At 36.7% G+C, this 19,110-nt stretch overlaps 5 protein-coding genes across 17 annotated transcripts; 3 read left to right on the forward strand and 2 right to left on the reverse strand.

The window, feature by feature from the left end:
- Positions 1-232: 232 nt before the first annotated feature.
- On the forward strand, positions 233-4,982 carry LOC110818058 (Pseudouridine synthase family protein). Of its 2 annotated transcripts, XR_002540302.2 has the most exons (9): positions 233-644; positions 1,405-1,548; positions 1,653-1,877; positions 2,016-2,218; positions 2,720-2,798; positions 3,155-3,330; positions 3,416-3,518; positions 3,853-4,144; positions 4,596-4,982. XR_002540302.2 is itself a non-coding variant. In XM_022046806.2 (8 exons), the coding sequence occupies exons 1-8, from the start codon at positions 285-287 to the stop codon at positions 3,871-3,873; spliced, it is 1,311 nt and encodes a 436-aa protein (XP_021902498.1). In that variant the 5' UTR covers positions 233-284; the 3' UTR covers positions 3,874-4,594. The 2 variants fall into 2 exon arrangements, 1 of the variants encoding a protein (XP_021902498.1); XM_022046806.2 differs by lacking the exon at positions 4,596-4,982 and having other exon boundaries at positions 3,853-4,594.
- LOC110818061 (putative prolyl 4-hydroxylase 3) lies at positions 2,503-10,889 on the reverse strand. 12 transcript variants are annotated; one of them, XR_002540308.2, is made up of 10 exons: positions 10,221-10,889; positions 10,046-10,130; positions 8,799-8,896; positions 8,550-8,647; positions 7,616-7,745; positions 7,325-7,512; positions 6,983-7,077; positions 6,125-6,257; positions 5,611-5,656; positions 2,503-2,864 (listed from the first exon to the last, which is right to left on the reverse strand). XR_002540308.2 is itself a non-coding variant. In XM_022046807.2 (8 exons), exons 1-7 carry the CDS (start codon positions 10,409-10,411, stop codon positions 7,004-7,006), a joined length of 864 nt encoding a protein of 287 aa, XP_021902499.1. In that variant the 5' UTR covers positions 10,412-10,889; the 3' UTR covers positions 5,364-6,257; positions 6,983-7,003. The 12 variants fall into 12 exon arrangements, 2 of the variants coding, with proteins under 2 accessions (XP_021902499.1, XP_021902500.1); XR_002540307.2 differs by lacking the exon at positions 2,503-2,864 and adding an exon at positions 5,364-5,512; XR_002540306.2 differs by lacking the exon at positions 2,503-2,864 and adding an exon at positions 5,364-5,524.
- Positions 10,890-11,202: 313 nt separating this feature from the next.
- On the forward strand, positions 11,203-13,142 carry LOC110818057 (Pentatricopeptide repeat (PPR) superfamily protein). Its single transcript, XM_022046805.2, has one exon. The coding sequence runs from the start codon at positions 11,410-11,412 to the stop codon at positions 12,985-12,987; it is 1,578 nt and encodes a 525-aa protein (XP_021902497.1). The 5' UTR covers positions 11,203-11,409; the 3' UTR covers positions 12,988-13,142.
- A 3,141-nt stretch (positions 13,143-16,283) lies between these two features.
- On the forward strand, positions 16,284-17,333 carry LOC110818196 (uncharacterized protein At1g76070). Its single transcript, XM_022046972.2, has one exon. It carries the CDS (start codon positions 16,395-16,397, stop codon positions 17,217-17,219), a length of 825 nt encoding a protein of 274 aa, XP_021902664.2. The 5' UTR covers positions 16,284-16,394; the 3' UTR covers positions 17,220-17,333.
- Positions 17,334-17,854: 521 nt separating this feature from the next.
- On the reverse strand, positions 17,855-19,078 carry CDSP32 (chloroplastic drought-induced stress protein of 32 kD). The gene has a single exon (XM_022047101.2). The coding sequence runs from the start codon at positions 18,968-18,970 to the stop codon at positions 18,077-18,079; it is 894 nt and encodes a 297-aa protein (XP_021902793.1). The 5' UTR covers positions 18,971-19,078; the 3' UTR covers positions 17,855-18,076.
- Positions 19,079-19,110: the final 32 nt, after the last annotated feature.

Raw genomic sequence — 19,110 nt, forward strand, 5'->3', positions numbered from 1 at the left:
ATGTTGACAAGATTGTTTTATACAACATTAAAACTGACTAACAAGTTGCAAATTGAGAAAGATATCTAAACTTTGTAAAATATAAGTGTATAGAAATTTTTTAAAAATAAATAAATTAAAATTGTAAAATCATCATTTTAAGACCAACAAGATATCAGTCAAATTATGGGGCAAAAACGGTGTCGTTTTCGTGACCTGATTCGTACTACGAAGTAATAGCCGAAACAAGCAAACATTTATAGGCGGAGGACGGAAAGGATAAAAGAGCTTCTGCTTAGGGGAGAATGCTCTCTCCCAACCCTGTCTATGGTTGCTCTGTTCCCTCCACGAAAGCACTTCAGTTCTCAACTTCTCTTCTCTTCTTTCGTCGAAGCCATGCTATATCTCCCTCTAGGGTTTTGAGAATCCTCAGAGGTAGTTCGGGTCCTAGTGGGGAATCCGGTGCCGATAGGAACCGAGAATCTTACGCTGGAAAAAGAACCAATTACGGAGGCCTAAAGCTTGAAGAGACTGTTGATATCAGGTCTGGCAAGCTCAGGCTCGATTCGTGGATTTTCTCTCGCATTCAGGGCATCAGCAGAGCTCGCGTGCAGTCCAGCATTCGGTCGGGACTCGTTAGTGTCAACGGCCGTATTGTTGATAAGGTAAGCTGTATTCGTCCTTAACAATCTGTGATTCTGTTGGTTCTTGACGCGGCAAATCAAATGCTCTTGTAAGCCGACTTGTCATTTTTATGTTTGAGAGAAAAATGCTTGCGGCTTTCCACTAATGAGAAGGCCCCGGGTTCGCTTATTTGAAAGTCAACCGGCATGGTTTCATTTGCCATATAAAAGAGGTTATAGGATAGGATGATTGAGAACAGGTTGGATTCATCTGGTGAAATGGTAGTGGTTTTATTTGATTAACTACAATACTCTCTGTTGATTTCTCAAATTCTTTCTTTTATGCATCTATATTTGCCTTTGCCTGATTAATCCAAAGTAGAAATTTTCGTGCATAGTTATGTTTTTATTAAGTGAAATTCGGGTTCAGAATGTAGTATTCATGTAGAGGATGAAACGAGGGCTTTACACCATATAGACACGCACACATACAGACATATATTTTTACTATTTTGCCTGCTTCTGGTTGTGTTTCGTCTCATAAAAACAAAATGTTGTTTTTATATTTGGTTCTCTTCAAATTTCTCAGAAGCCAAGTTTCAGCTTGGATGGTTAAATTCTAGTTTCTTTTTTGGCGTGGGATTATTTTCTTGTTGCAATTGAATGATCCATTGTTGTGCAAATAATTATATCAATTGATTGTTAAACTTACATGTCCTTATAGTGGAGAAATTGACAATTATAACAAATCATCCAGAAATAATATTTTAACTTAGAATTTCCTAAATTATTTGGTTTGCAGGTTGCGCACAATGTCAAAGCTGGAGATAAGGTCAATTGCACAATTTCAGAGTTGCAGCCCTTGAGGGCAGAACCTGAGGACATTCCTTTGGATATAATTTATGAGGATGAGCATCTTTTAGTTGTTAATAAGCCTGCACACATGGTTTCCACCTGAAAACTACTTCTTCTTTAGCTTTGAAAGACTATAAATTACATTCTGCATTTATTTTATCAGATTGAAATTAGTGCTCTTGTTTCAATATTCAGGTTGTTCATCCTGCACCTGGGAATCCTTCTGGAACACTCGTTAATGGGATTCTTCACCATTGCAGACTTCCAACAATCACCAATAAGGACCACGAAGATGATTCTGATGTAGATGATGTTTCTGATGATGAAGGCCTTTGTTCTAGCATTGATAGAATGTCTGTTCGCCCTGGAATTGTGCACAGACTCGACAAAGGAACTAGTGGATTGCTTGTTGTAGCAAAGGTAGTTCCCTCCTGTCCCCAACACAGATTTGCCTACTTCTCTAAGCTGCTGATATTAATACCCCCCAGATTGAGATTCCTTTTTGTATTTTGGTAGTTCATCGAAACTTACTGGTCATCCTTGTCTATATGGGTGCAGGATGAGCATGCTCACACCCATCTATCTGAACAATTCAAGCAGCATAGCATCAGAAGAGTGTATATCAGTATTACTTCTGGAGTGCCTTCCCCGCATTCAGGACGTATCGACATTCCTATAGGGCGTGATTTAAATAACAGAATTCGCATGGTTGCTATGCCTGGATCAATAACCCGTGGGCTTGCTCGCCATGCTATTAGTAGGTGATACAAAATTCTTTGTTATTTTATAAAAAATAAAACTTACATCATTCGATTGATAAAGTGCATCACAGTCTCGCTATATATATGTGTGTGTATAAAGCATCATAATTGATGATATATGTTCCATTGAAGGAAAAGAAGAGAGAGAGTGTGTGTATGCAGTTATTTTTAATAATTACCACAAACATCATTAGGGTGTTCGTGTGTGCTGAAATTATAAGAACTTTCGTCTAACTAACATATACTTTTAGCTTTAGTTGTTTATTGCTAGTTTATTGGTCTACTGTTAGAAATCCTCAGCTGACTGACTAATATGGATCAATGTAGGAGAATTTACATAGTTGCTTGAAGAGCCCAAGGGAACTACAGTCAAACCTTGGTTATGATAAATAATTCTATTTATCTTGCTGTTTTTTCACAATTGGCATGTAGGGTCCATAGAAGGTGGTGACTAGTTGGATTATGTTGCATGTGTTTCAAATTTGGTTGAACCTCTTTCAGGTACAAAGTAATTGAAATACTTGCTGGGGGTGGTTCTGCACTGGTTGAGTGGAGACTGGAAACTGGCCGCACACATCAGGTACTGCACAGCATCTCATTTGAAATTGGCAGTTGAATAGTCGAACGTTTTTCTTTTTCTGAGCATCTGTTACAGGGCAAATGACATTAATTCATCAATGTAATGGCCACCAAAACGGAACCAGACCTTTTAAGGCCTTCAGCTAGAATGAAAACCTTTTGCTTGTGATCACTCTGGGAAAAGAATAAGATCTCCAAAAATATTGTTACTATATTTAGGATTATGAGTTTTTGGATTGGTTAAATAAAATGGACCATATATACTGCTGGCCCTTTGTCATTGTTGATATATAGAAACATGTGCGCCATCATTTCATCTACTTGTAATGCCAAAATCTGTCTACCTCCTTTGGATAGATCCGTGCACACGCTAAGTACATGGGAATTCCTCTACTTGGTGATGAGGTGTATGGAGGCACAAAGAGCATGGCCTTGTCACTGCTTCGGCCAAGAACGCCCCCTGGTTATCACGACCAACTTTCAGAACTGGTTTCTGGACTAGAGAGGCCTTGTCTTCATGCTTTAGCCCTTGGGTAAGAAAATTTACTTCATCTTCAATATTTGGTATTTTAGAAATATAAAATGATATAGAATTTAAACTTTGCTTATACATTCCAGTTTCAAGCATCCACATACAGGAGAGAATATGAACTTTTCACGCCCACCACCGGCAGATTTCACTGAGATATTGTATCAGTTCCGTAAGGTTGGCTCAGAGAAGGTACTTTCCTGTTATATAGTATTTATGTTTCCAGTGTAGCGTGGGTTTAGTTGCAGATTCAATCGCGTTGGAGATTTGTCTGCATTAGGAATCAAGTCATCAACTTGGCTTGCATTTTCTTTGTAATTTTAACCCAGCCTTAGATACCTATTATTTTGCCCAACCAAGCACAAAAATCCAACATGAACGAAAATCTAGTTTACTCACTTTTGTTGGCTTACCTTCTGTGGTTAATGTTACTCCCTTTAGAAGTGAATCAACTCTAGGAACTTAGACCTACTAACTCTTTCTTCTGAAGAGGAACTTGACCTTATAAAATTGTGTAAATGTACAGCTTTTGTCCAAGGAACAATGAGGTTTCTTATAACAAGCTTGGGATGTCAAGATCATAGACAGAAACAGGAAAACAGAAAACGACAACAAACTCCAAATTCACACTAGGAGAAGATTTCATCAGCAAGGAAGATATCGTGATAATCAAAAGAAGATTTATGAGTTTCAAAGGCATTTCACCATAAAAGCCTTCACTGGTTTCTGATGGAATACTTGTCAACAAAAGGGAGGATCCGATCTACTGAAGTGATAATTTGATTTCCTGTTGAAGATGCTTTCTGGATGTGCATCTGGTATGTTTAATGAGATAATTATGTTGCATAGCTATACATGCATGAAGGATGCCGTTGTTAACTATCAAGATTTTACTACCACCGGTGCCATCTACTTTTGTCGGAGTTGGTATGTCTTCATTCTCATGTTGGTTCAAGACGAGCCGCATGAGCTTTCTAATGGGATATATTCCCCTTAAATCTTAAGGATGAAAGAAAAAATAAAGATGTACATACCATGTAAAGTCCCGAGTATGAACTTGTCTTTCCATTCATTTCCCCACAAGAAACTCTAGTCTATGTTCGGATTTGAATTTTTGCGAAGTCTTAGTCCAATCAGAAGGGATGAAAATTATAATAGAAGATGATAAAAATTGTCTATGAAATTTTAATTGAGATTAGTTAGAATAATGTATTTCCAAACTTCATTAATTCCCGTACTTATTAATTTAATTTTATTATTTTCCTACAGGATTCTATCCTTCTCTTACTAAATTAAGTATGAGGTACGAAATGGGGCTGTCTGATCGGGCTTTGGGATGAATTGTCAACTGTGGGCGTTCCAGTTTTTCTTTCCAAAATTGACTCAAGAGGATATCAAGACGCACACACACACACAGCCGTCCCATATTTACGAATTACGAGAGGGACTCTGACTGGGCAAGCTGAGATAGTTGGCCCAGCTACTCTGCACCCGGCCGTCCCATGTTTATGAATTACAAGGCGGACTCAGCCCCGCCCATAAGCTATTCTTACTCCATGTGAAATTACAATGTAAGTTCACTATCTGTAAATAGAGTAAACGCTGTTTTTGTTTATAATTCCAAATTAGGCACAAAATAGTTCCTTTTTTCATCCATACGAACTCTTATGAAGGGAAGGAAACTTTTAAAAATAAAAAATCGGATTAACAACACAGAACTTAAATTCCTAAATAATTTATTCTAAGAAAATCTCGAAGTGACTATAAGTAGCTCTCATCAAAAGAGAGAGATATATAGATACACACGCACATAATGTTAAATTTTGTTGTTGACCACCTAAAGAATAAAAGATTTATTTGGTGCGTTGAAAAAATATTTTAAAGTTACAAATGGCTAATGTAGAACTGTACAACAGATGTAGAATTAGGTACCAGCTGAGTTAGTAGGACAACTAGTTGAAGTGAGTCATACATTTAGCTGATGTCAACAATAGTCAATATTGGCGCATACAAGAACGATTTTAGTTAGTACGACACTTGGAAACTGATGCCATGCATTAAATTACTTGGTTTAGCAAAATAGTTCATAGTTAGCCCCAACATGTTAACTTGTAATGAATCATAAATCCCTCAAAAACGCAGCATTCCCATTTCTATTTTCCAGGATATGGAACAAAACTGACAACCTGGATTATTTTCTTCCATTGCAAAAATCATATTAGTTGAGTTATAAAAAGTTACAGGGTAGCACTGGTATAGAAGAACATTTCTGAATCACATTTACCTTTTTTTTCCCTCCTCCACTTTCCTTTGTCCTGTATTCTTGTATCCTGCACATAGAAATAAATCAATGTAGTATCCAGAAATGCATTTAGCTGGAGAATAGTTCTAAGTAAATCGGATTACTAAAAAGAGGGTCGAAAAAGAGGCGAAAGTGATTCTCCAATAACCAAATACTTTTGTTTGTAAATACTGATTCCACCCACAAATCCACTTTCTTTGTACAAGTTTTAGTTCTTAACAAGAATGCTATATGTTGCTGATCATATGTTTTTTTAAAAAATAAATTTTGCTGATTTAATATTATGACATGAATATACCAAACTACTCGTAATGCATAAATTATGAGATCTCATTGATACAAAGTCAATCCTAATAGACTTATAGGAGGGTTCTATTCACATGCATCCAGTAGAAATTGGACCTACAAAAACCCATCAAGAACCACCATACGTGACAAGAAAAGGAATTCAGGCAGAAGCAAGGACAGAAGTGAGAATATCGGTGTTTGCCTATACCAGGTGTTGGATTAGCCTTCCATGATTCCATATCCTATATTGCTTTTCTATCCAAATCACCACAAACTCTTTTTTACTCAGTTATCCACCTACACACTTCGAGAGTTTTAGTAGTTGTTGAGGTAGGTTGCATCTGCAAGAGATATATAGTCTTGGATCACCAAATAACCAAACATTGGTTAACAAAGATGCAGTATTTGTCTCACGGATTATCACAGTAATTTTAAATGCATGGAAATGCCATGTTACCATTAACATTTTGATTAATTTAAGATTATTGTGTATGGTTATTACAATTTTGACACTGCATATACAGTCCATATATATTGTATATATGTGTACAATGTATATGTAACTCAATATATATATGTTATACACTATAACACCGTCTAAATTATATAATAGTGGTGATTTTTTCTACTTTCCAAGAGTTGTTTTTAAAAACTTAATAAGCACTTTTATCTGTTATGTTTAGAGATCACGAACACTAGAGTATGATGCTTAAATCTGCTTATAACAAGTGATCCTGAACACCACCCAAAGCTGAATGCAATATTCTTATTCTTTACCCCTAGCACTCCACCATGGGTTCCAAAAAAAAAGCAATATGATTACCATATATAAACATCTTTCATTACCATACGCCATGCATCCCACAACCATCAAATTTTCAATAGATAATCTTGAACACGGTTAAGATCGGTTGCCAAGACCTTTTGCATGCGTAGAACAAATAATTAAATAATTAATGAGGTAAATGAAACTGGACGAATTGCTTTGTAACTGAATTTGGAAAAAATCCCAATGCTGACATAAGTACGAAACATATGATAGCTGTTGTAGGCATACAGGAAGTACCTGTACACATTATCATCACAGCTACACCCCGTACTCATTGATATGCATCCACTTTGTAGCTGACCATTTGTTCCCTTTAATAACAGGGCAACTACCTATATCATCAATTAAGACAGATTATAATGCAGATTCTATGTTCATAACATGAAGTCAGATGACTAAAACTGATGGTACTGAGAAGAGGGAAGAAAGATCTTCAGAGTGAGTTTTACTAAGTCCAGTACACAACACAAAAGAAAGTCTAATCTTTTCCAAATGAAGTCTAAGACCAACTGCGTAATAATTCTCAAACTGCAGCAAAAATCTATAACTTGGCCAAAAAAAGGAAGAATAGTTACTAACCATGCAGGCTTGATGGATCAACTGTGGCATCAGGCCTCGTGCTCCAGAAGAGCAAAGCATTGCCCATTTTTGGCTTCAAAGCAAGCCCTCTTTTACCACATTCAGACAATTCATTCCACCATGGTACAGAACTGATATTTACATTGGCAACAGGAAAAACTGTTTCACCCCCTTCTTCCACATCCGACCTACATTTGGTGGAAGATATTAAATGAGTTCAGAAAACAAGAATTAGTTCAAACATAATTGAGGTGTTAACCACATCCAAAATGTAACGGAGTAAATACTCACAGATACATAAGCATGGTGGCAGTCCGTTGACCTCCATGTTTGACATTGAAATTGTCCAGGAAGTAATCAAAATGTGGTTCATACTTCTGACCAACTTCATAGTGGAGAATTTGAAGTCCTTCTCCATGCTCTGCAGATTGTATGGTTAGCTTAAACAGGCAGACAACAACTATTTTGTTTTGGAATACAAGCAACTGAGAGAATGCTACAAAAACAGACACAAAACTAGGATCCGCAGCGATTTATGGATAGCAAATAAGATGTAACAGGAAACAACCTTGTGAAACAAAGTATGTAAAACCTTCAATTTTACAAAAGACGAAATAGTTCATGTCATCTAATCAGAAATTTCTAATTAAAGAAATGGAACTCTCAACAGTTGTTTGTTGCCTGCATGTCTTACCCATTACTAGTTTAAAAATATAACCACCAATTCAAAAATTTCTCATGAACAATCTTTATGTGGGAGAATAATCTAAGTACAAGCAAGGCATACAAATGGTCCTATCACCCATTTACCAAAAAGATGGCATGATCATAGCGCTTCATAATCTGTTTGAAGATTTGCAGCCTCAAAAATCAAAATCATAATAATAAAATGTAAGATTTTTAAACTCTTTTCATATCATAAATGGAAATATTGAGAATAATTAATAAGAGGTGCCAGAAATTGCTTCCAAATTTTATAAGTCACAGGCCAGTGACATAGAGAAAAGTTCTGAAAGAAAAAACTGTCAATTTCTAATGAGAACAATAATGCACGTCAAGGAACAGATGATTAAAAACTGTGTTGCATAATGCATGCTGGAGTTTTCTTTTGTAACCAGCAGAAAACCAGGCCTGAACCTTCAGGCACAAGCTAGAATGCAGAGTGTTAAAAAGAAGTACATGGAGACAAATTTGGATAGTTCCTTATGAGTTTAAAAGCTCACACCTACAGGAATAAAACCGAAATCTGCAATCCTTTTTTCAATGTTCCTTACAACCTTATCTCTTCCTCTCGTAAAAAACATACCAGAGCTTGTACGAACCCTGCAGAGAAGTGATTTCATGAGTGTTGCAAAGTACACCAGATTCACAGTTTATAAATAAGTAAATCTTCAAATAATTGATGATATGATCATCCTTTCGGAGGAATATAATATACAATTGGAAGGGTAATAGGATGACAGGAAACACAAACCTGCTATCTTTACTCTGACCAGTTTCGTTATCCACTACAGTTGATTTTTTCATATAAGGTTTTGCAAGCTTTATTAAGTACTCACACTCTTCCTTGGACTGTTCAAATAAGTAGCAGTTAAAATTTTAATTTTTCCCCAATTTAACATGTATAAAACAAATTCTGCTAATGCGTCAAAAGATCCTTGTATAAAAATCACGAAGATGATTTCTAGTTCATCCCAACAATACACAACTTAGAAGTAACCAAGTGTAAGTCTTGGTTTTTGTGACACACTTGATCAAATGTCAAATAGATTAAGCTTAACTGTAATAGACATTTTTTATAAACATAGAAGGCACAGAGTGCCATGCACAGCCGGCAAAAAAAAAAAACATAAAATGCACAAGATTCTGGCTTCTTGGATGTGAGTACATACAAACAATGGCCAAGATGAGAAAGTACGGACACAGGTTTCTGCAGAAAGGAACTAAAGAACTTCCAAGACCAATGCATCTCAAGAGTAGTCCATGAAACCAAATTCTCAATAATTCAAGGGAGTGAAAATTAATTGTTGTACCATGATTAACAAGGAACAAATATAAAATATCATTTTCACAATCTCATCATTTAAGGACCTTACATGCTTCCATTTAACTACATATAGCCATTCTATTAGCTAACACTGTCGTGCAGGATGTGTTTTAGCAGAAAGGAAAACCACTTACCAATTTCTTTGCCTTTTAGGATTCTATTTCTTTTACTATTCTACTTCCCTAGCATCAATGACCACAAACAATAAGGCTATGTTTGGAAAAAATAAAAAAGCTTCTTATGAAATTTATTTGCAAATCCACATTTATTTTTTACTAGATGGTATAAAATAACGAGAGTCTTGCCTAAATATTTTGTTGCGATTCATATCAAGTTCTAGTCTTCCCTAAATATTTTGTTGTAATTCGTATCAAGTTTCATAGCTAATAGAAATAATAAATTTTAGATTCTACTGATTTTGACATAATTTATATAGAGTTAGTTAAGAACTGAAATAGTAACTTCTATTCTATCAATTTTGATTTAATTTAAAAGATATGATTCTAATTTAAGGTAAAATCCCATTCATTCTCAATATTTCTATCACTTTGGTATACCTTACACATCCTATAAACTAAACTGAGCTTAGTATTTTTATATGAATTCCAAGTCAATTCTGGAGTTGATCCAAATGAAAAACTAAATGAAAGCTAAAAATAGAAATAATTACTAACCAAGAAATTATGATAAAGGAAAGCTCTGGGCTCCCAGGAAATCACTTCCGTCCATTGCTCTCCTCTGCTTCCCATCCCCTCATCTCTTCAACAGGATCAGACAAAAAATATGAAAAAACAAATGAAGAAATCATCTTACATTGAAACCGATAAAAAAATCAGTACAACTCCATACCTTTCAACGGCCATACGCCTAAAGGAAGTAAGTTCGTTGGGCGTTGAGTCATCGCTGCTCATAGGGAGAGAGTAAATTCCGAGAGCCAAAAGCATGAAGATAACAACTGTTAACACAAACAACATTGACAAAACCAGAGTCCATGTCGAGAACTTCTTCCCTTGAAACCGAGGGTACCTCGCTTTCGCCATTGCTGAACCAGCCGAAATCCCTAAAGCCTAAAAGATTTATAAAAGAAGCCAAAATCGGAGTCTGATAGGACGGATTTCTTGATCGAGTAACAATGTATTATCCTCCTCCTCGCAATTTCCTCTGTGAAAGTCAAGGGATCACTGTCTTGGACTCTTCTAAAACCTCGTGCGATTCTCGAGAGCGTCTGCAAATATATATATATATATATTTGTTCTCAAGATGTGTGACCGACTTACGAAAAGACGAAAATACCCTTTTTTTCCTGCGTGAATTGACAAGAGCATGAAGGTGAGCGGGTAATCGGTGGGGATATTTTTGTCATTTGGAAGGAGCTCGTGGTTTGGTTTTCTGGTCTGTCAGCCGTTGGCGGGCAGCACAAGGTTTTGATTTTCTGAGATAGGAAGTCAAATTTTTATTTTCTGGTTTTTTACATGATTTGATTCCTAATTAGGAAAAGGAAATCGGTCAAGCTTTACAATCAGATCTCATGGAATCCTTCGTTGATTGAAGGATTTTCAATATCCTACGGCACGCTCTAATTTTGTCAAGAAAAAACTGTTCATAGAGCGTCAAGTAATCCTTCTTCTCCTTTTGAAGTAAATGTAATAAATTTGAATTTCATTCGAATTTAATTTCATGAAAAATTTGGAATATCATAATCAAATTTAAACTTAAATGTTTTGATGTGTTAATTTTGTAATTATGATTAATTAAATCTTAGATTATCAAATACCATATTATTTTCACCCCAAAATCAAGTCTACCAAAAATCTTTCAGAAGTAGCCGAGCACCAGTTGGGCCAGAAGGCCCAAATTACGCTAAATACACTTCGTACGCTGAAACGTACCACGGCGCCGTTTAACACCTATTGCCGTACTTCTTTCCCACTTCCCAGTTCTCTCTCTCTCCTTACCTAGCTTTCTCTACTTTCCCCCACAGGCTGCAGCCAGTAAAGAAGAAGAAGAAGAAGAAGACAAGCGAAGGAGTCTTCCATTAATGGCCTTAATTAAGTCAAAACTCCGTTTACCGCATTGTCTTTATCCTCACTCTCAATTTTTCCTTAAACCCTACTCGTCTTCTCTATCCCTACTTGACGAAGAAGCGGATGTTGATAAACTCGACTCCTCAACACAAGACGCCTCACCTTCGGAATTCCTAATCGCCGACCAATTCCACTCTCTAATCAAAGACCACTACCGTAAAAACCCTAACCCCACCCCGCCAAACCCTAGTCTCAACATCCCCTCTCTCTCCCTCGACTTCTCCCAAATCCCTAACGCCACTTCCATTTCTCCCTCCATAGTACGCCGCGTGATCGAGAAGTGCGGTGGGGTCCGCCATGGCATACCCTTCATCCAAGCCCTAGCTTTCTTCAATTGGGCCACTTCTCGCGATGGGTTCGCTCACTCTCCTGAGCCGTACAACGAAATGATCGACCTCGCCGGAAAGGTTAGGCAGTTCGACTTGGCTTGGCACTTAATTGATTTAATGAAAACCGGAAATGTGGAAATCACGATTGAGACCTTCTCGATCCTTGTTAGGCGTTACGTGAGGGCCGGAATGGCTGCAGAGGCGGTGCACGCTTTTAATCGTATGGAAGATTATGGTTGCGTCCCTGATAAGATTGCGTTTTCCATTGTGATTGGCATGTTGTGTCGGAAGAGACGAGCCAGTGAAGCTCAGTCGTTTTTTGATAGCTTAAAGGACAGGTTTGAGCCCGATGTTGTTGTGTACACAAGCTTGGTCCATGGATGGTGTCGGGCTGGTAATATACCCGAGGCAGAGAAGGTATTTAGGGAGATGAAGATGTCTGGGATTAAGCCCAATGTGTATACTTACAGTGTTGTGATTGATGCACTCTGTAGATGTGGGCAGATCACAAGAGCCCACGATGTCTTTGCGGACATGCTTGATGCTGGCTGTGAGCCAAATTCAGTTACTTTCAACAATTTGATGAGGGTTCATGTTAAGGCGGGGAGGACGGAGAAAGTTCTGCAAGTTTATAATCAGATGAGAAAGCTTGGATGCAATGCAGATACGGTCACTTATAACTTTCTTATTGAGACTCATTGTGGCCAAGACAGTCTGGATGATGCCGTTAAGGTGCTTAACACAATGGTTAAGAAAGGCTGTAACCCAAATGCTTCTACCTTCAATACGATATTCAGGTGCATTGCAAAGTTGAAGGATGTTAATGCTGCTCACAGGATGTATACTAAAATGAATGCTTTGAAATGTGAAGCTAATACAGTGACTTACAATGTATTGATGCGGATGTTTGCTGAGTCGAGATCGACTGATATGGTTCTCAAGCTAAAGAAGGAAATGGACGAGAGAGAAGTTGAGCCTAATGTAAACACTTATCGAATTTTGATTACAATGTACTGTGGGATGGGTCATTGGAAAAATGCTCACAAGTTATTTAGGGAGATGGTTGAAGAGAAATGCTTAAAACCCAGTCTCCATATGTATGAGACGGTGCTGAAACTGCTAAGGGAAGCCGGCCAGTTAAAGAAACATGAGGAGCTGGTGGAAAAGATGGTGGATAAGGGATTTGTTACTCGCCCAGTTTAGATTTAGCTATAGCTTTTGTATATTTGACTTGTGGGAGGAGTACATGCCAGGAATTCTAATTAACTTGAGCATATTACCTTCTGCATGTTTCCATCCCCTCTTCTCATTGTTCTTTTTGGGTCTCACCTAGCAATATAACATACAGCTTTTTGATATCCACAGTCCTGACATGTAGTGTTGGGTCCGGCGACTGGCAAGGCTTCAATTTGACTCAGAGCCTAACCATGCCGGTGGCTCATCATTAGAGTTATTTAGTACTGAGGATTTGGTATGCTAACTTATTGCAACTAATTGTTTTCTGAAAAGAATTAAGGATAAAAATGAAAAGGCTGAAAGAATTAAGGATCAAAATTCTAAAATGAACGGTCTAGATTTTCCTTTTCTGTTTAAAGGTTGAGGAGAGTTGGTGGTCTCTCACGATTTTAGAGACCACTCTCATCCTCTTTTCATTTTCCCCTGTGTGTATGGATTCCCAAGGTTTCATTCATTAAGTACAGCAGTAGAAAATTAATGAGCATTAAATGCTCTCTACCCGATTAAGTTTTTTTTTATGGTATAGGAGTAATGCCTATAATAAGCACTGATTTTTTTAATTTCTATATCACAATATTATCCTATTGCTTAATAGCAAACTCTAATACAAATATGTTGACACTCTTAAACTCATACCAGCCTGAAATGCAACTTGTCACAACCACACTTGATGGATCCAACTACTTGTCTTGGAGCCGAGCCATGGTGATCGCATTGAGAGCCAAAGACAAGCTCGCCCTCGTCGATGGCAGATGCAAAAAGTTCAAACCTAATGCAGCAGAATATGAACAATGGCACAAAACAGACAGCATGGTAGTGTCGTGGATTCTGAACTCGATGAACAAAGAACTCGCTAGCGCCTTTCTGTTCACCACATCCTCTTTTCATTTTCTCCTGTGTGTGTATATATTCCCGATAAATACAACAGCAGCAGCAGAAAATTAACGAGCATTAAATGCTCTCTACCCGGTTAAATTTTTTTTTACATTGTCTGAAAATAGCCAGGGTTTTAGTTTGATTGTCCAGAAAAATGGTGGATGAAGCTTCCAAAAATCAATACGCGAATCATTCACCTGACTTAATCACACGATAACAGCATGAATTAGGAAACAATACGATCTATCCAAAATCTTGTAGCTTGGACTCCCCTGTGATTCAGTTCCATCTTAAAATGATGTTTAGCCTATCTATTTGTTAGAGTTGGCAATTTAATTATGTTCTAAACAGCTTTGGTCTAAATCTTCGAACTGGGTTTTTTCGTTTAAAAGCTAATATCTTATATACTATTATCCACTTTCATCTTCGACGTGTAAAAGATCAAACAAATGTTTTGTTTCGAATGGACCGGAAACAAAACAAAGTTGTGATCTCAGTTCCAGAGTTCTGTCGCCGGCGTTTATTACGTGTACGTAGAAAATGGATACAAACATCATACGTATTTAAAATCCATATTCATTAACATCATGTGTTTTTGCATTGCGGTGTATGCGTTTGACCTGCTCATTATTCAATATACAATAAGCCTACTAAAATGAAGAATGTGTACAAGCCAACCACAAGTATAATGGTTTAATAATATCAATCCAGCGCCTTGAAGTTTGAACTCTTCCAATTTAAACGCTGCAATTGGAAATCTGGGGAGCACAGTGACTAATTTGATAAAATTATCGCTAGCTAAATATAAAGTCAACAAGATAATTGTCTCAACCATCCATCAATTAAAAAAAATATACACCTATATGATTAATTTTTTTATTAAGGCTAATTATTATTGTTTATAATAAATAAGTCGACGGCTAAATAAAATTAATATAATATAAAGTCCAAGTAGATAATAATCTCGAGTGGCAAATGGCACGAAGCCGATAAACAATATTGTATTCTTTGTTGCTTTTAAGTTTTATTTTCTTGATTTTGACCTTGATTCAGGAAAGTTATAAATAATATAAGCACTATTAATTTTAGTAATTAAATGGATGATCCACTAATCTAATGTTTTATTTTTTTCATCACCTCATAACGATTGAAACTAACTAAAATGACATTCGAAATAATAAATAATCGTTATAAAAAAATATATATACATTGATGGAGTGAGTAACCTTAAAGTAAATTATAAAATTATTATATTTTAAGATAATTAAAGTATAATAATAAAAATAGTTATCAATGCATTCAATTATTATTAATGTATTTTACATGTTCTACCATACATAAAAGGAGTACAAATTCTCTTTTCATGTGAATATTACATCATATAAAATTTTAAAATTTTTGGGCGTAATAGTTGAATAAAGAGAATAAGCGAGTCAAATAATTAAATATATTATCAAAGAATATTTCAATCAAGTTATGGTTGCATCATCTCCGAATAATATGTAACTTTAAATTTTTATTATTTTTTTTCTTTAAAATATGTTGAATTTAATAAAAATAACTTTCGTATCAAATATTAGTACTGAGAGATTTCTTTTTTCTTTTTTATTTCTTCACTATTTTTTTTCTATTTAGTTTCACCCTACCATCAAATATATAGTTTTTTACTTACTAATAAAAAATAAAAAATTATTATATTAGTTTCTAATTATTTATCAAGTCACAATTTTATTTTTGCGATTTAGTCTTAAATTTTTATAAAATTATTTTTAATTCATAATATTTTTATGTAGCTATAAAAATTATGACATAACATAACAAAAATTCTTTTTATTTACATTTTTTCAATAAATTTGAAATAATTGTAAGACCATGATAATATATATATATATATTTGACGTAACTCACCAACCAAGCACAAATGAAACTATCGATGATTTAAATTAAATTATAATATTGTTTTAGAAATTAAATTATTACACGTTAATCACGAGGTTAATGTGAATAGTATTTTCTATATACATCAATTATGCTATATATACATATATATATATATATATGTTTGACTTATGATGCGATATATATTAAGTATACACACTTTTGGAATTCTTCTCTAATTTTATTGGTCATTAGTGGTTACTTTAAAAATTAATTAATTAATTAATAATAATGTAGTAAAACATGATAATCCCAAATAAATAGGATTATGTAAGTGATTAAAAAAATTATCTTTGGACAATTATTAGGAGCCTTATCGGGACTCGTACTAATTAGCATGCCAATTAAATCTTGATTTGCTTTGATTATTGGTTAATTACACTTTGAACACAGAGGGAGAATTGTGGGCTACAAGACGGAAACCGGCGAATTGAACTTTTCAGGCTCATCATCCACTCTGACCGAGCCTTCTCACCCACTTACTTTCTGTTTTAAATGGTCAAAGATCCTTCCCCCTTGTACCATCCAATCATTTTCCTCTTTTGTCTTCTCAAATAAAAATGTATTTATATATATATATATACATACAAGTGGTAGTTGGTTGCAGATATAATCACCGAGAGATTTACAAGGTTGATCGGATGACAATGGAGAAACAGGCGAAGCCCAGGAACAATTTCTTGAAATTACTGCCGAAAGCAGCGGCAGCAGTCAGATTTCAGAATCCACCCTTCAGCCCTGGAAGAGACAACATAATGACCAAGCTAAAACCTCACGCCGCCGCCAACAACAAAGGATTTTCCGGTCACTCTGTTTGTTTAATTCCCCACGAAGCTCGAATTAGGAAAGAAAAGAACGAGAGCTTCGGGGCGCAAGAACCCACCTCGCCCAAAGTGTCTTGCATGGGCCACGTCAAGCAGAAGAAGAAGAATATAGAACGCACCGTTTCGCTCCCTCAAGATCGACCCAAGCCTGCCATGCTGTCTCCTCGCATGGTGAAAAAACACGCGTCGAAGATAAAGAAAATGTTTAGCAGCAAAAAGCTTGGGAAGAAGTCAAACTCCGTTGACGATGGCAAGAAGCCAACACTGGTTGATAGGGCGCCGCGTTTGGGCCAGATGAAGCGATTTTCCAGTGGGCGCGATGCTTTTGCCAGCTTCGATTGGACGGCTCAGGTTGCACCCGAAGAAGCCGATCATGATCATCATCGGAATTCTAACTCGGAGGAAGACAGTGATAGAGGAGAAGAAGAGGAGGCGGAGACGATTATTCCTTTCTCGGCTCCAATAATAATGGGCGGACAGATTGCTTTGCAGCCAAGGAAAGAAGTGAACATATGGCAGAGAAGAACGATAAACCCACCAAGGCCTCTCCGCATAATCTGAATAAGTCAATGATCGGAGCAAAATGATGATCTTCTTTTATGAATGATTCCAATATGAAATTGGTGTAATATGTTGAATGATTTTATTGTAAATAGATATGGTTCATTAGTTAAATTCCCTTAGTTTCAAATTCATATATTATTGCTTCTTCACAAATCATAATTAATTTCATTGCCTGCAAATTAGTTTCAGTTGATATTTTCCAAGAAGTTATAATGCTGTAAACTACTTGCTAGGAAGATAATATCAAGTGGATACACAATTTTGGTTTTGTTTTCTTCTAAGTCTAGTCAATACTATTAAATTAAGTTTATGGGTAGCAATCACTTCTGAAGGAATCTCCAACCTAATTATTCACACACACATATATATATATATATATAAGGAGAGAGAGACAGAGAGAGATGTCATATATAGAAGAAAGCAAATTAGATGATTGTTTTGGTTAATGGGTTACAGATGTCAAAATTCAAAAGTCCCACAAATGAGCTTTTGGCAGCCCATTTTGCTAACTCATGGGCTTGTGAGTTACATGTTTTAGGAATCCATACCCATGAAATATTTTAGCACTGGAGTAACGTTTTTCAGCTGTGTGATGGTAGGTTCATTGCAAAAAAATCTGTGATACAGAGGAAGAAGACAACTTAACTTGTAAGTTTTATTAATACCAGCATTATAATTACTTTGACACCGCCGTGAAAGTACAAAAGATGATGAATACTAAAGATAATTGGGACCAAAGTCCTTCCATAAGTTGATCAGGACATTTATGAATTATCCTAATCATCATAATTAGCCAGTGTCTGTGTATCTCAGTTTCATTTTGTTTCAAAACCAGAAAATACATATGTTTAATCTTAAGTTACACGAACACCTTGGTACCTAAGAATCTCCCCAATAAGCTCACCCTTGCCAGACCCGACATACCTCCCGCATATCTCACCATCCCTGATGAACAAAAACGTCGGCACTTCCACCACATCCATATCCTTCAAGAACTGCATGCAGCTAGCGTTCTCATCACCGTTCATTCTCGCGAACACCACCGTGTCCATCTGCCTAGACAGTTTTACCACCGTCGGATACACCTTCACGCATGGCCCACAATGCTTCAACCCCACATCCAGAACAATCAGCTTGTGGTCAGCCTTGTGATCTTCAATCAACTTCTCCACACCCTCCTTGTTGTGTAGCTGCACTACCTCAGAATGGTTGTCACCGTAGTACAGCACATCGCCGAACAGCTGATCTGGTCCGATACCTTCTTCTTCGTGGATTTTCTCCATGCTCTTGTAGAAGCTGAAGTGGGGGACTTGCTCAATTTTCTCCCGTGCGCACAGTTCTCTTGTTTTCTCTGACTCGTCGCCCATCACCAGAAGAAACTCCACGTCGCTGCAAGTCCTGCTAAGTTCCACCATGAAAGGGTAGATTTGGCTGCTGTGGTAACTGTGGCTAGCGGCGTACTCCACCACAACCAGCTTGTTTTTCGCCATTCTCAAAGCTTCGTCAAATTCTTCTATGCTGTGAACTTTCTGCACCCTCTCATCACTCGGCGCAGATTTCTTCGTTCCAGGTGCAGCTGTGGCCTTTGTAATAAACTGGGCTGATCTGTTTGTTTCTAGCCTTGTTGCAGGACGAATGGTTTTACCAAAAACAAAGTGAGAGGTGCGAGGGGAAAGAGAAATTAACTTATTAGTGGAGGGTAGAAGAGAAGAAGGAGGATTAGATAAGAAATTAGTGATTGTAGCCATAAGTTAAGAGCAGGGAAAGTTGGGCACAGGCTGCAGATCAGAGGAAAGAAGAAGAAGACGAGGAGTGGCTTGGGAATTATCAGGAAAGATCCGCGGCCGAATAAGGCCGTCCACTGATCTTATTTTGTGGCTGGTGTTAT

This window comes from Carica papaya, chromosome 1, assembly GCF_054855325.1.
Source record: "Carica papaya isolate Zhongbai chromosome 1, ASM5485532v1, whole genome shotgun sequence".
In the NCBI taxonomy this organism is placed as follows: domain Eukaryota; kingdom Viridiplantae; phylum Streptophyta; class Magnoliopsida; order Brassicales; family Caricaceae; genus Carica; species Carica papaya.

Excerpts from the sequence above, each read along its gene's own strand:
- LOC110818058 (XM_022046806.2), top strand. The coding sequence starts at position 285 with ATGCTCTCTCCCAACCCTGTCTATGGTTGCTCTGTTCCCTCCACGAAA. Across the intron at positions 2,219-2,719 it reads GCTCGCCATGCTATTAGTAG|GTACAAAGTAATTGAAATAC; the intron begins GTGATACAAAAT and ends AACCTCTTTCAG. Across the intron at positions 3,331-3,415 it reads CTTCATGCTTTAGCCCTTGG|TTTCAAGCATCCACATACAG; the intron begins GTAAGAAAATTT and ends TATACATTCCAG.
- LOC110818061 (XM_022046807.2), bottom strand. The coding sequence starts at position 10,411 with ATGGCGAAAGCGAGGTACCCTCGGTTTCAAGGGAAGAAGTTCTCGACA. Across the intron at positions 8,897-10,045 it reads TCCTTTATCATAATTTCTTG|TCCAAGGAAGAGTGTGAGTA; the intron begins GTTAGTAATTAT and ends TTATTTGAACAG. Across the intron at positions 7,513-7,615 it reads GCCACCATGCTTATGTATCT|GTCGGATGTGGAAGAAGGGG; the intron begins GTGAGTATTTAC and ends CACCAAATGTAG.
- LOC110818057 (XM_022046805.2), top strand. The coding sequence starts at position 11,410 with ATGGCCTTAATTAAGTCAAAACTCCGTTTACCGCATTGTCTTTATCCT.
- LOC110818196 (XM_022046972.2), top strand. The coding sequence starts at position 16,395 with ATGTATTTATATATATATATATACATACAAGTGGTAGTTGGTTGCAGA.
- CDSP32 (XM_022047101.2), bottom strand. The coding sequence starts at position 18,970 with ATGGCTACAATCACTAATTTCTTATCTAATCCTCCTTCTTCTCTTCTA.